This window comes from Phascolarctos cinereus, unplaced genomic scaffold (assembly GCF_003287225.1).
Source record: "Phascolarctos cinereus isolate Bilbo 61053 unplaced genomic scaffold, phaCin_HiC Scaffold_4;HRSCAF=312, whole genome shotgun sequence".
Taxonomy (NCBI): Eukaryota; Metazoa; Chordata; class Mammalia; order Diprotodontia; family Phascolarctidae; genus Phascolarctos; species Phascolarctos cinereus.
The window spans coordinates 410,294,506-410,310,595 of record NW_027555847.1 but is presented as its reverse complement, the minus strand read 5'-3'; the positions used below and the strand labels follow the sequence as shown (position 1 = coordinate 410,310,595).

The 16,090-nt window shown below is 35.7% G+C and overlaps 1 protein-coding gene across 3 annotated transcripts in view; it reads left to right on the top strand.

The window, feature by feature from the left end:
• CTNND2 (catenin delta 2) overlaps window positions 1-16,090 on the top strand; it is a 1,167,765-nt gene that overhangs the window by 669,731 nt on the left and 481,944 nt on the right. For 2 of the 3 annotated variants that reach the window (XM_078153314.1, XM_021004430.2), the window contains exon 7: window positions 2,456-3,020. In XM_078153314.1, coding sequence (XP_078009440.1) covers window positions 2,456-3,020 — 565 coding nt within the window. The remainder of the gene's footprint in view (window positions 1-2,455; window positions 3,021-16,090) is intronic. The other variant, XM_078153315.1, reaches the window with a different exon arrangement.

The following is a 16,090-nucleotide window of genomic DNA, read 5'->3' as shown; positions in this document are numbered from 1 at the left end:
TTCCTCCTTTACCCCCACTTGCTGCAGTTCCCTTTTCCACCTTCATCAGATTTCTGTCATCAGCTGCACACAAGTTAATCTCTCTAGAGGAGATGGTGAGAAGGCTCTCAGAGGGGCCATGTTTGGTGTTCATCAGACACCAGGGAAACTGGCACTTCTAGCTGTTTCACTGTTGTATGCTACTTGGACTCCTGTGGATATGAAGAAGCAATACTGCTGTAAATAGAAATGTGCAGAAAGGAGGTCATTTATGCTCTGCTCCTGGTGTGACCCTAAGCTTCCATTTAAAATTTTAGAAACAGTAGCTCATCAGAGCTTGCAAATGGATATGACCTGGGAAGGTATGCTTCATAACAGGCTCTTAGGATCATAGATTCATGACTGGCACTTCAGAGGTCATCTAATATAACCTCTTTTAGAATAGGAAACTGAAGTCATGAAAAGTGGCTTACCCGTGTTCACTAGGAAAGTGAGCCCAGGGCCCTTTGATCCCCAGTGGCAAACTCTTTCCAATGTATCTATCCTAGAAAATTGAGTAGGGGAAAAATCTGACTCTGAGTAATTCCCCAAAATAATTCTGTGTGAAAATAGGGCATCTCCTTTAGGTTGAAGGTGGGTGCCCTGAAGTTGAAATCCTCTTGAACCAAAATTGGTACCCAAGCTATCCAACCAGATATTTAGGCAGGGCATTTAAAGATGTGTCTTTTGCCTGGTAAGCATATCTTTGAATAATTCTTCTATGTGAAGGATTTTTTTGTTTTCTTTCATTTTTTGGGTTGGAGAGAAGTAGAGCTCAGTATTTACTATAAGAACTTGCTTTCAACAAAGTACTCAGTTGTCTTATACTCCAAGGTGTTGCTATTAGAGAATCTTAACGTTATTAATTTAACAACCACTGATCATCCTCTAAATCCAAGAATGCACATTCTATTATTTACCCTTCCAAAAAGGGCTCATTAACATAACTGAAAATTTTCATAAGAAGCATCTGCTGAGGATTTTCTCCACGAGTCTGTGTCTGTGTGTCTCTCTGTCTCTGTCTCTGTGTCTCTCTCCCCCACCCCCCATCCCATCCTTCCTATCTGGCCTTCCCTTTATCTGTGTGCCTGTGGCCCATATTCACAATTTCCTGTAGTCCTCCACTTTCTCTCCTGTCCCAGCTCCAGCTCCCTTTCTTTCTCCCCACACAACCCCTTTTCCACCTTATCGGCTCCTTAAGGGAAAAAAAGAAAAAAAAACCTTTGCTCCCTCACAGAAAGCTAGAAGATCTAAGACCTCCAGCACAGAAGTGGTTGACAATGCACTGTTTTCATTCGAATGCAAATGCGCCCCTGGACTAGATTTAAGGAAAGTGCTTCCTCTTCCAATCCTTCTCTCCAGCTCCACCCCAGCCCTTGTTTTCTTTTGTGCCGGTGTAAATAAATGAGAGGCAACTGGCTTTCAATCTTACACAGCTGCAGGGGGCTCTTAAAGAGAGCTAGTGAGAGGGAGAGAAAGATCCTCTCATGCAGAAGCTCAGAAATATGTGGAGCTGAGTTTTCAAATGTAGGGAAGGCTGATTTTTCACCCTCTTTTCATGTCACAATTTCTCTGATTCCTGCTGCATTTTATATATATATATATATATATATATATATATATATATATATATATATATATGTATGTTTAGAAGGCAGAAGAGAATGTCTTTGTTTTGACTCTATCTTTAGAAATGATTTTCAGCTTTACTCGTCCAAAAGGAAGAATCCTCGATGAGTAAAGCAGCTGAATATACTCTGAGAAGTATGGTTACTCTTGGGGTGCTCTTCAGATAAGTATACAACTTGGTTGGTTGAGAGGGCAGAAAATTTGCAAAGGAAAATGCCCCTTAAAGAAAGATTTAATGCTTGAGTTTATTGTTGAGATTAACTAACCAATGAAGAGACTTTAAAAGTGTTTGGTGGTCTGCAGAAATCTACAGATTATGACTAATGGAAATGCTTTCACTTCAGGGTGAGAAACATCTCAGCTGTGTAATCAAATATATACATATATATGTATAGACACATCTATATGTCTATATATATACATATATATATAAATAATTTGTCAAGCCATTTTTTTCTTCTGAAGCATGCATTTGTGAACTTACTGGCTCTCCTAAAAATGCTACTACTTTAGCAGGTTAGAAGTTGCTTGCCTTTTAATCCAAAACACAATTAATTTGCTTTAAAACTACAGGATGTTCCAAAAGTCTTTAATGCAGTTTTCAGCTTTAATAGTTTAAAATTGTAGTAAAACCTTTGGGATACCCTGTATTTTGGTGAGAAGTTTTTCTATCTGATGAAAGTTGTTTTTTCTGCGTCAAAGGGGTTAAATGTATACGGAAGCATTTTTTGCTTTACGCCTTCCTCAAGTTGTGTTTTCTTTCCTTCCCCCACCCCCCCCCCCATCCCCTCTCTCTTCTTAACTACAGGGCACAACTAGCCGAGCAGCCCATTTAGCTGGATCTGAACCCTCTCAATCACATGCTGCCTCTCAGTCAAGAGAGTCCTTTGTGCCGAGCCATGGGAGCGCGTTCCATTTGCCTGACTCCCAGCATTCTTCAGCCCTTTATTATTCCAGCTCCACTCTGCCAGCACAGAGAGTGAGCTCTCCCTTGTCCATGCAGCAGGTAGGCTCTCCCACAAAGCTCCAGCGGGTGGGGTCAGCCTCAGAGAGCACTGGATACAGCACCACACAGCGGGTCTCCTCTCCTAAGCAGTCTCCAAGCCGGCTAGCCAAGTCATATAGCACCAGCTCACCCATCAATATTGTTGTGTCTTCAGCTGGACTTTCTCCTTCCCCAATACGTGTGACCTCTCCACCAACCATCCAGTCTAATATTTCATCCTCTCCTATTCATCAGCTAAGCTCAACCATTGGCACTTATGCTACCCTATCTCCTACAAAACGTCTAGTCCACACGTCAGACCAGTACAACAAGCATTCACAGGAACTGTATGCCACTGCTACCCTTCAGAGACCTGGCAGTCTGGCAGGTAAACCAATTTAACTTCTAATCTTCATGCTTTACTGTTGTTTTCTAAAAGACGTGTTTGGTCTAGAATTTTGGTCACCTGTGTACATTGTGAATTTGTATGAGCAGTGGCGGGAAGCAGCTGTGCTTCAACAAAGTTTCAGCTTGTGGGTATGACGTTATCAGCTCCCAGTCAGTGTCTGTATCAAATAGAAAATGTGAGAAGCACCCCAATGTGAGAGCACTATTAGCTCTTTGGAAGCAATGTAATTCCTAGGCTTTTGAAATGAAATTTTATTTTGTTTCAGTTTTAATGAAAAGAATAAGACATGAATTTTAGAAAAATCTGGTAAAGATTCATGAGATTGAATTTTGGTGTCCAAAAAAAAAATCTCATGTTAAAACTCCCTTTGTTATTCACATATGATGTTTTTAAATTAGTTCAAGCTACTCAGAAAATCAAAGTACTGTCAGCAGCTGACACTGAATTTAAATATACTTTAGGCTACAGGAAAAAAAATAGCTAGTAAGAAGTTATCACAAATTTTTAATGTACTAAGAAGTTAAAAGCATTGCTCTAAATCCATAATAAGGTTTTAAAGAAAGAAATGTGATTGGCGATGACCTCTACTGAACTGGATGTTGATGGCCCTCTGTAGAGAACAGCCTGGCATTGATGATTCATTTTGCAAGCACTATTTGATCTGCTTAGACAAGATAATGTTGTTGAAAGACTAACATTTTGCCTTTTGAAACATTTGACAACTAACTTTGTTTAAGGTGTAGTCTTTTTTTTTCACTTATAAAATCATTCTACAATTTCATCATATAGGAGCAGATGCTGTGCTCATAAGTTTTCTTTCTTGACATAAATAGATGAATGTTAAGATAAGTATGAAAAAAAGGATTTGTTGCATAAATGAGACAGGTGTCCAAGAATCTTTTTCTTTATCACATAACAATTGTCAATATGCCCTACCTTAACGTAAATAACAGTGTGCAAGCCTGGAATTTCAGTGTCCAAAAATTAATATCAGTTTATTGAAAATACTTCCTCCTATTTTACTTTTCCAAATGAAAAAAAGATTAGGGATGCTTTCTCACTGTAGGAATCACAAAATTTTGCAATTGAGTGGCCTGTAAGTAATCTAGTTCAGCAACTTTCTTTTGCAGATGAGCAAACTGAGGCCTAGAGAAATTAAGGATTTTGCAAGGTCACATTGCAAAGCCAGAACTAGAAACCAGGTCTCTTCATTCTCATCCCTCAGTTCTTTGCTCTTTACCACATGGTAGTTGAACTAAGTGAAGCCAGTCAGAGACGCAAATATTCCCAAACACTTTTCGTGTGTGTGTGTGTGTGTGTGTGTGTGTGTGTGTGTGTGTGTGTGGTTGTTTATAGAGCTAGCTATGAAATACGTAAATTGAACCCTATGTTTTTTGTTCTGTCTTTAATTTTTAGAAATTTCTTGATGCATTTTTCTACACAAGCCACTTTTCAATAACTCTCCACCCTTCTAAGAAGAAATTCCCTGAAAAAAAAAATATAATGATTGTTAACAGAAAGGAGAGACACCCTTTAACTTTGACAGGTGGTAATAATATTGACCATCATACTTTATCAGAGTTTTGTTGTCTAAGTAGATTCAATGCTTTATGGAAGTTATCATGTATTTTTAAAAATTGCTTTCTTCACTCAGCATCATTTCCTATGTTTTCCCATGTCTCTCAAAATTCTTTATATATATATCAGTCCTTATGACTCATCAATCTTCTATTACATTCATATATCATAAAACTGACCATTCACCAATTTCGACTCTATTCTACTTTTAAAGTGTATTTATTTCTTCACAAATGGTGGTACTTTGTCAAACTGCCATAGATGTGATTTAATTTTCCCAGTGATTTTTTTTAAGTCTATGACATTTTCAAATGAAGTCTCTCAGTTATTTTTGTCATCTTGGATCTTGGCACAGAAGACAAGGCAGGAATGGGATAGAGGCAGGACAAATGGTTTTGTTAGACATAAAAGGAGACTGGCAGGTGCCATATGTCAAACAAACGAGAGGTCAGTGCAGAAAGATAAACCAGAACCCTTAGGAGCTGGTAATTACTGAAAGTTCAGATAAACAAAGGGTTAAGTCCTGTAAATTGGTTGAAGTAAGGATTGTGTATTTAGATTAGGAGATAGAGGAATTTTTAAAAAATGAGGGGGGAGCATGGTGGTATTGAGGAGAAAGAACCTAAGCTGAGGGTTTAGATAACAAGGCATCAGGAATCTAGACTGAAGAAGTTAGGATCTATGCACTGTGTACTAGCAACGACAAAGGAGCTTAATGATGGGAAGGAAGAAAAAAAACCCTGCTCTTTGAAGCACAGACAGGCTATATTCTTCTTGCTCAGAGTCATAAACTAGTCTTCAAAAAATATTTCAGATCAACAGGTATTTATTAAATAACTGCCATTTTATGAGATGGTTTCTGTCTTCAATGAGCTTATAACCAATTAGACAGACACCACATGTGCTGGGGCCAGCTGGCAGAGAAGGGGACTTAATTCTACATAGATTTAGGGATGATGAGTGGAATTTTAGAGCAGCACTTTTTCCAGTTGCAATGATAATATCAATTTGATTATTTTTACCCCAACTACTGAGTAAGAAGTACAAAGTGTGGAAGAGTTGGCATTTAGGGAAGATATAATTTGTGTCAGGGCAAATCATAAAATGCCTGTGTTAGTGTCCTGAGATGACATAAAACATGGTTTAGAGGTCTGCAACTGGTGAGAAATAGAGGACTGAGGTAGAAATTGACTCACCCTGGAATTAGAACCAAAGCTGAGGGGATCGATTTCTATAATTATATTTGTTTGGAGGGACAGTTATATTTTCAATTGTGCAACAATTTATGGTCTTGGTAAATTGTTGGGATCCCTGAGAGTTTATATAACTTACCCAGGGTCCCATCCTCTGTATGTGACAGACTGAGATTTCAACAGAGCTTTTCCTGATTTTGAGGCCTCAATCTACCACTGATACACTTTCCTCACAAAAGCCTAGTGAAGTAGGTAGTGGAAACACTATTACCCCCATTATATAGATGAAGAATCTAAGACTCAGAGAGTGATTTATCCCTGCCATAAAGCTGGTTGGTGTTAAAAGGAACAATGATTGGAACATTGCTATCTTCTGACTTTTTTCCACTATTCCATGTTGGGGATAAATTCTTGTCCCTTCTAATGAGTACGGTAGGGGGAAATTAATGAATATAACTGGCTAATGTAAAAGAGTGAAGATGAAGTAAACTGAGCAGTTTCTGGTATTTCCCTTCTTGGAATATTTTTGATAAGTACGAAGCATGTGTTGTAGGAGAGATTTGCAAACTGCATGCTTGATGATGTCATAAAGGAGGCTGTTATATGTATTTACCCATGTTTCATTTGACTGCTGCTATCCTCAGTAAAGACTAGAATTGCAGTTCTTGTCTTCAAAGCTTTATACCCCTTCTCTTATATTTTTCCCAGAATTCCCCTAATTTCTCCCACTATATGCCATGTTTACCAGCAAGTAAAAAAACTGAATTTGACCATGGGTGATTTTTTAAATTAAAAATACCCTTAATTTTAAGTCTATAATGGTTAAATATTCCAAAGTGTTTATATTATAAAATTGCATTATTTTTATAATTTGCATTTAAACATTGTTTTTTTTCAGCCCAGTGCTTTTTGACCAAAAAATTAGCTCATTATCTCTGCATGATGTTTTTGTTGCATCAGATGTTGTTTCCTCATTTTAGATATGAGCAAATTGCTCCATGGAGGAAGTTTGTAAATTGTTCAAGCTCGTAATTCAAGTCTATAATAGATCCAAGAATCCAGAATTATATACTTGAAATCAAAATAGCTGCCTTAAGTTTGTCTCTCTGGGTTATTTGTTAAATTGCCTTTGTACATAGTAGTAAAAGTATTTAATACATATTTTTGAATTGAAATTTAATACTATAAAAATTTCTGTATTTGCTGACCTGCTGAATTTTCTACCTAGCTGGTAGTTAATACAAAACAATATCTTGAGAATAATTATGTTGGTTGGAGTAGTGGTTTAGAGCTATAAAACATGCATCACAGGCCATAGACCGTGGCAACACTCTTGAGTGCAGTGAAACCAGATTAAAATGTAATTGGAAAATATTTAACCAAAATAAATAAAAAATATAGTAGAACATAGATAATACTAATCTGTGGTATTCTAAGTCAAAATATGGCCCACAGGGATCTGTATGTATGGTTTAGTGGCCCCCTCTTTCTAATTGATTTTGACACCATTAGTTAAAGGTTTCTTCCTGCTTTAAAATACTCCTTGTATGCTACAAGTACATTTACCTATCTATTTCTAGAAATCAAATATTTATTGGTAGGACTTGGTTACAGTGATGTCTTAAATTATTACCTTACTACAATCATCTACACAGAAAACCCTGAAAAACACTTTCTTTTTTCAGAGATCTTTCCAGATACTGAGGTAGACCTCAGAATCTAGACTACTTAGGAAAATACTAGGTAGAAAGTAGCCTTAGATAATTTGAATTCCTTTGTTAAGGCCAATGTTCTTTTAGGATTTCCGTTGTCTTCTTTGAGAATTGAGGGAATTAGGACAAGTAGTTAATTGTGGGAATTGAGTGAACCACACTGACTCCATCTTGTTTGTGGAGCTAACTCAGTTCCCTTTCTTTTCATTTACGGGTCTAGTCCAAATTCTGTCTTGTGAGAAAACTTTATTCAACTGTGAGGATTGGGAGAAAACCTTATTGCATTGTTTGAACCTAGCTTTAGAAGCCTGGGAAGCTCAACCTGCTGTTTAGAGACCTTTAACTAACTGACCAAAAACCCAGTCAGACTCAAAGATTGATGCAGGGAATATTCTTACAATTATATATTTCAAACAACCCATATGTCTTATCTGAAAACTGTACAGATCAATCAGTTATTGTTTCCATGTTCCTTTGATTGTTTGCAGATACTTGGAAGAGTGGGATATGTCTTTTTCTGATTTCTGGAAATTGTAGCTGTTCACTTTCTCTTTCCCACCTTAGAAAGTCCCTAATCTTTCCTCCAAATAGAAATAAATTACCTAATGTATACTGGCTAATTGGTTTTATTTTTTAGTTAATTGGTCTTATTTGATTATTTTAATGTATAAAAATCCATTACCCCTTGCCAAAGCTGAGGAATGTGACTAGTCCTGATTTCTTAGGCAACTGATATGCATTGCTTAATAAATTAATATGCTCAGAAGCCTAAACCCTTGTTTCCTCAGTCATTTCATCTTTTACCCACCACACTTCTCATTTCTCCCCTTAGAATTCTCCATAAATAATGATCACTTATACCTCTCCATCTTAGGGGTTAACAGAAGAACCATACCCCTATTCTACAGGCTACTTTTTATTCTCCAAATCCTACCTCCAGTTATTAAAACTTTTCTTTCTTATACCTCTTTTATTAAATCATTTGGAATTAATGTTTTTTTCCTTGTATGGGCTGATTCTATCTATCTTCATGACTAGGCCCAATAAGCTAACAAAATATAGAATACAACTTTTTGGCCTGGATATATCTAAGATGCACCTGCCAAAGTAAAGACGAGGAGAATTTTGAAGATTTAAGGAGTTGCAAGCACTTTGAGGTAATTTTGAGGCTTTGAGCAGAGGAGAATGTCTTCACAGTTCTCTGGCCCAGGCCTTTGTGTCCCCTCCTTTTCTATTCACCAGTAGCTGTCATAGACTGTTACATATTTATTCCCATGGAATATCATATGTTTACTATTTTCAACTATTTTATGTTTTAGGCCATTATGAAACTTGTTTCTTCTGAGAGTTGTATTTGAAGCACAGTTCTGTCTAAAGAAAATAGGTGGACATAGTGGGCCTCAAAATTAACTTTAATGTTAGCTAACCACTATGGATTTCAAAATATGGATACTTTATTTGTTTCCTCCAGCATGTTTTAAATTATACATATCTTTTATAAAATTTGTATTTAGGTATTTTTAAAAATTCTTTAGAAAGGTATGAAAATATAAGCATTAGTTTTGTGTGGTTATCATTTTGTTAGTTTTTCATGATTCTAAAAAGATATTTAAATGTTTTATATGGATATTTTAAAAGCATTATTACTTTTCAATGGATGAGAGAGTCAAATAATAACTGCATTTAATAAAAGGAAATTATGTTTCTAAAGAGATAGAACAACACACTGCCATTTTCCTTGCTTTTTTTCTTTTATAAAAATTTATTTACTTTTAGTTTTCAACATTTACTTCTGTAAGATTTTGAATTCTAAATTTTCTCTGCTTCCCTTCTCTCCCCCTTCCCATGATGGCAAGCAATCTGATATAGTCAATGCATGTACAATCATACTAAACATATTCCCACATTAGTCATGTTATAAAGAAGAATTAGAACCAAATGGAAAAACCATGAGAAAGAAGAAACAAAAAAGAAAGAGAAAATAGTATGCTTTGATTTTCATTCAGACGCCATAGTTCTATGGATGTGGATAGCATTGTCCATCATGAGTCTTTTGGAATTGTCTTAGATCATTGCATTGCTGAGAAGAGCTAAGTCTATCAAAGTTGTTCATCTCACAATGTCACTGTTTCTGTATATAATGTTCTTCTGGTTCTGCTCACTTCACTCAGCATCAGTTCATGTAAATCTTTCCAGGTTTTTCTGAAGTCTACCTGCTCATCATTTCTTGTGGAATATATGACACATTCATATGCCACAACTTCTTCAGCCAATCCCCAGTTGAGTTGAGTTCCCCTCAATTTCCAATTCTTTGCCACCACAAAAAGAGCTGCTATAAATATTTTTGTACATGTGGGTCCTTTTCCCATTTTTATGATCTCTTTGGGATACAGACCTAGAAGTGTTATTGCTGGGTCAAAGGGTATGCACATTTTTATAGCCCTTTGGGCATAGTTCAAATTGTTCTCCAGAATGATTGGATCAATTAACAGCTCCACCAAAAATGCATTAGTGTTCCAATTTTCCCACATCTTCTCCAATATTTATCATTTTCCTGTTTCATTTTCCTCGCTTTTAATGAAAGACTTGTAATAAAATTATGTGATTCTCACAGTTCATTATGTTATCCAAATCTGATATTATAAGCAGTTAATAAATTTGTAACATATTATATTACTAAAACATATTATGTATATAATAATATATCAATGTAAATTATACATTATAAATTTATATAAATTATGGATAGTTTAATTAATACAAGGGCATTCATTTATTTGTTGCAATCTGCTCCCTTTTTTAGAATCTTTGTGTGAACTTGTCAAATTGCTTTTGTTGTAGAGAAGTCAGGGTAATCTGTTGAAAATAGAAAAAGTAGATTTATTTAAATCACTTATAGTTTTGAGTTTGTCATTTACATTGCCACCTTTCTAAGTGTTCTAGTATATATTTATATAAACATACCTGCATATTTTCATATATTGGCACAGACACATGTAGCTTTAAAGATATCTTGAAGTTTAAAGATGTCAGTGTAGACTAAAGGGTATCGTTTTAGTTATGTAGTATTTATTATAACATAATCATATAACCTGTTTTCTAAAAAGGAAATAAAAAGTACATCATTATTTCTAGGTCACTCTCCTGCCAACACTATTGATAGTTACAACTAGGATATTATAAAATCTTGACAGTTGGAAAGGACTTGGGTGGTTACATGGTCCAGCCAAGCTAAATCCTTCCCACAGTTTCCTCAGCAAGTGTTCATCTAGGCTTCACTTGACGATAAATAAGGTAGATAAATCCATTTTGGACAGTTCTAATAGGCTTAGCAAGGAGTTTTCATTCTTCGTAGATGAAAGCTGCCTCCTGGTCACTTCCACGCATTTATCCTAGCTCTTCGCTATTTGGTCAGGGAAAACAATTTGCCTTGTCCTGAAATCTGGTCTTCTTGATTCAAGGGCTAGCCTTCTTTCCACAATGTCATACTCCCTCTTTGGATTGCAGTGGAACAAGTATAATACCTTTTATTAATAGAGACAACCATTGCATTAACTGGTGTGGCTCTTGTCACATTATTAGCTCAAACTGAGCTCACTCTTTTTCACATGAATTTCACTCTAGTCACATCTCCCTCATTGTATTTTTATATTTGTTGTTGTTTTCCTCCTTTAAGTCTAAGTGCAAGACTTAAATTTGTTAGGGATAAATGTAAATTTTATCAATTGCAGCCCACTGTTACAGCTTACTGAGAGATTTTTAGGTCCAAAGTCTGGCATACATTATATTAGCTATCCCTATCATTTTTGCTTTTATTCAAGTTACTATTAAAAAATGTTGAACAGAGCTAGGCCAAGAACAAAACCTGGGGAATAATAGAGATTTATAATTAATAATTAATAAAGATTTTATAATTAATAGTTAATAATTAATAGAGATTTCTTTTTTTAGTCATTAATACATGAATCAACACTTGTGTGATCTGATCAGGTCTAGGTCCATCCAATGTGTTATCATCATGACCACATCCTTCCATCTTTTTCTCTGGGTTTCATCAGGATTATATATCTTTGGTTCAGTAAGACATTTAACAGTGTCAAGGGCATTATTGATGCTTATCTCCCTCTACTTTGCTGGGATGCCAGTCCCTAGCATTTCATCAGATATTTCTTGAACAGCTGCTAGAGACTTGCTTGATCTAATGCTAGTAATTCACATTTATATGGTACTTCATGGTATATGAAACTCTTTCCTCACGATTAACCCTATATCAGTCCAGTAAATTTTTTAAAGGAAGAAATTGTCATGAATTGTTAAGTAATTCCATTCTTGCTTATAATTATCATTTCTTCCTTAAGTTCTCATAAACCATTCCTTAAAAAAAACAATTCATTCCAAACTTTTTTATGGTTGTGTCAAGCTCTCTGGCTTGAGGAATCCTCTTCAGCTTATTTCAAAAATTGAATAGTACCAACTTTAGTCTCATGTTAGCTTTCTCTTGTATACTAGCTCTTCATAAGTCATTGAAAAAAAAACTGTTGGTTTCATATCCTTTCATCATCCTTGAGTGTAGTTTGACCTATCTAAGGGATGTAAACTCATTGAGGAAATCTAGGTATTTTCTTTTCATCTTCCAGTTTATCTTGATTTTTAGTTTCCTATTAACTATATTTTATCTATCCTTAGTGGGAAAACAATTCTACTCTACAGAGAAAATGGAAGCAGAGTACATAATTCTATAGTTCAGTTATTTCTCTGACACCAATTATCGCTTTCCCATCTACCTCCAAGTAAAAGCCTAATTCATTCTTTGCCCTTTTATTACCCCAATGTAGCTTTAAAAATAAATTTTAGTAGCTTTATAATATTAATATTCTCTTTAGAAAGATGATGTAGCAGATTAAAGTCTTAGACCTGGAACCAGGAAGGCCTGAATTCAAGTCCAGTTTCTGATGTTTATGTAACCATAGAAAGTCACAACCTCTAGAAGCCTCAGACAATTTTCGTAGACCCATCTAATGAATATAGAGATAGATTGCCATGTGCCTTGGCTGCATTCCACTAAGAAAATCACAGATCCATGAGCACTATCATTTAGTTTTTACTACAAACTCCAACTCATTCTGAACTTAAATATTCTTAAGCTGTTCTTACATTACTATGCTAGTCTGCTGTATTCTTCTTCTTTTTTTGCTTTTTCTTTCTTTTTTTTTTTTTTGGCTAGGCAATGGGGTTAAGTGATTTGCCCAGGGTCACACAGCTAGTAAGTGTTAAGTGTCAGATGCCAGATTTGAACTCAGGTCCTCCTGAATCCAGGGACAGTACTCTATCCACTGCACCACCTAGCTGCCCCCTGCTGTATTCTTCTTCAGCTAGCTCTTTATTTCCATTTCTTATGCTTGTCTTCATTAAATCTGAGTTTGTGGATGAATTCTTTGTTCAGGCACATTTGTCTCTTAAGACACAGCCTTTTTCTTATCGAATGGAATCTATTTCAGTTGCATCACAAGAATTGTGTTTTTGACATCTTTCCATATCACTTTTTAATTGACCCTTCTTTTAGTAGTCTCTTGCTTTAGATTCCTACCTATCATATATCTGAACTATTTGAAATTTTATTACTTAGAAAAAAAGGCGCTGTTGTGGAAAAAGTACAGGTTTTGGAATCATAAATCATGGGTTCAAAAGTTTTCTCCATCACTTATTTGCTAAGTGACCATAGACAAGTTTTAATCATGTACCATAACTCAATCCTACCTCCGTGACAGTTGTGTGATCTTGATCAAATTCTAGTAATTTAATTCTTCCAGCTTTTTTGGAAGAGTGTGGCATACTTCCCATGATCCTATTTTCTTTCTCTCTTTTTTTTCTATTTATGACTCATTCAAATGTTCACTGCCATATGTACTCTCTCAGGTTCATGATTTCAACAATATTTACCTGTTGATGAATTATTAACTAGACAAACATATGTATCAGTCCCTAATGCCTACTATAAATAAGTAGCAAGATGTATTCGAGTACAGGACCTGAAGATAGGATACCTGAGTTTTAATAACACCTCACACACTGAGGAGTTGTATTATCGTGATCAATTAAGGAAATTAAAGTTATGAGAAGTAGTCTGTAAAATGAGAATGAGAATATCTGGACTCCAAAATGAAGAAGACTGTAAGGAAAATATTTTGCAAATGTTAAAATGCCACAGTATAGATGTGCTATTATTAAAATTCAATTCAACAAACATTTATTGGAAAATTATCATATAGAAAACAAGTCTCTGGCAGCTGTTCAAGTAATATCTGTTGCAATATTAGGGACTGACGTGCCAACAAACTAGAGAAAGATAACTAGAGAATTGGGATCTATCAGAGACTATGGAAATAGATCATCTATGTTTTCACCGAAAGAGCTCTTGGAGCAAATTTTTGCCTAAATTGATCCCAAGTTCGGAAGCTATATGGGAATTGAAATCTGAACTACTCATCAAGTTTTGGACCCTATTCCAATGGTTACTTATATACAAAGAATGTATCCATATTTTATACCCTAGAAGATCCTATAAGCAGCTCTGAGCCCTTTTGGCCTTGCTCCCTACCTTTCTTTTTTGGGGGGGTGGCTAGGCAATGGAGTTAAGTGACTTGCCCAGGGTCACACAGCTCATAAGTGTTATGTGTTTGAGGCCAAATTTGAACTCAGGTCCTCCTGAATCCAGAGCCGGTGCTCTAACCACTGAGCCACCTAGTTTCCCCTGCTACCTACCTTTCAATGTGTGTATATCATCTTCAACATAAGGAACTAGGGTCGCTATGGAAATTACATTATAAAATCATGGGAGCCACTTTAAAATTTCTTTACATAAGAAAATTTGCCTTTCTATAACAACAGGATGTGAATTGGAACCAACTCTAACTGGTGCTCGCAAGCCATTTGTTAAATTTTCAGTGTAAGCATTTATACAGTTTTCAGGGTAAGCATTTGCACCTCTGAAATCAGCAATCAATACAAATTAGAATTTGATGTATTGTTTTGTTGTTTGTCTAAACTTAAGAAAATGTTAATAATGCATAATACCCTCTACTGCCAGAGACAGATTGTTAAACCTTACCAGAACACCCCTGTATTGAGCTATAACATTGCATATGCTCAGTAGGAAGGTATCAAAAAGGCTCAAGAAATGAAGTCATCACTAGCCTAATAATTGTAGGATAAATAATAATAATAATATAATAGATAATTGGCATTTGTATAGTGCTTTAAGTTTTGCAAAATCCTTCACATCTCTTGTCTCATTTGAGCCTCACAATACCATTGCAGTATGTATATTTGTATTTATTAAGCTCATGTTAACTAAGCACCAGTTATGTGGATAGCAGGTTCATAAGCACTTCAGAAGATAGGGACATACAAAACATTTCTTGTTCTTGTTATAGTTACAATTTTATTATATTACTTCAAAAAATGATTGACATTGTTAAAATAGGTAATCCTTCCTTTGATGCAGATCAAATTCATACCACATATTACTAGGTGGTCTTTGTGAGTTGATATGGCCAAAAAAAGAACCCTTTTCTTCATCTAGAGGCAAAACTAGTGAGGAGTCTTTCCATACTCAGCTAGACTTATAACTTAAAACCAGTGCGCAAATAATACTTTAACGAGATAAAAAAATATATTTTTTTAAATCCCTTGGTCATGACTTGATGGAGGAGCCCCACTATTCCTCAGACACATTTTCAAATGACAGCCTCACAGTGTATCACTGAGCCAATTACTCAAACCCTTTCTAGTTTAGTGGGTCTTTCTTATATTTCACTGGAAGTACTCTTAGGACCCAAGGTCGTCTCTATGCCATGCTGAGTCTTCACAGCCAGAAAGAGAAAACCTATATATGTGCCAACCAAATAAAGTTATTTACTCACCCTCAAGTTCTTTCATCTATTTGCCATGAAATTTCCAAACTGGAAGCCAAAATATTTTTCTTAAGGGGTATAGTGACATGAGTGGGTATGTAAGTACCACATAGAAATGAAAACACATATAATAGCTCACTTTTTATAAAATTTTAAGGTTCATACAGCACTTTTCCCATTACAGTTTTGTAAAGTACATTGTAATAGTCCTAGTAACATCATCTTCATTTTGCAGATGAGGAAACTGAGCCTCAGAGAGGTTAAATTACTTGTCTATGTCACATAATTAGTAAGTTTTAAAGCCAGAATGAGCTCACAACTTCTGACCTCAAGTCCAAGTCTCTTTATATTTCACACTTCCCCATGCTGTCTTTCCACCAACCTTCTGGGTTTCAAAGCTTATGGAAAGAAACCCCATGGAGCTTTACCAACTCATCCAAACTGATGAGGAGGATTAGAAAGCAAAGCTAATGGTAGTGCAGAAGCTCCCCTAGTTTTATAGCCTTACTCTACTGCGTAAGAATTTACATCTGTGGAGCCACATGCTTGCTCTCCTTTCCCATAAGCATAGAGAACTAGTTTATTGATCAGAAAAACATCCTGAGACTGTCTTTTGTAGATCTGTTTTTGATCATTGGTGTTAGGAAGGAATT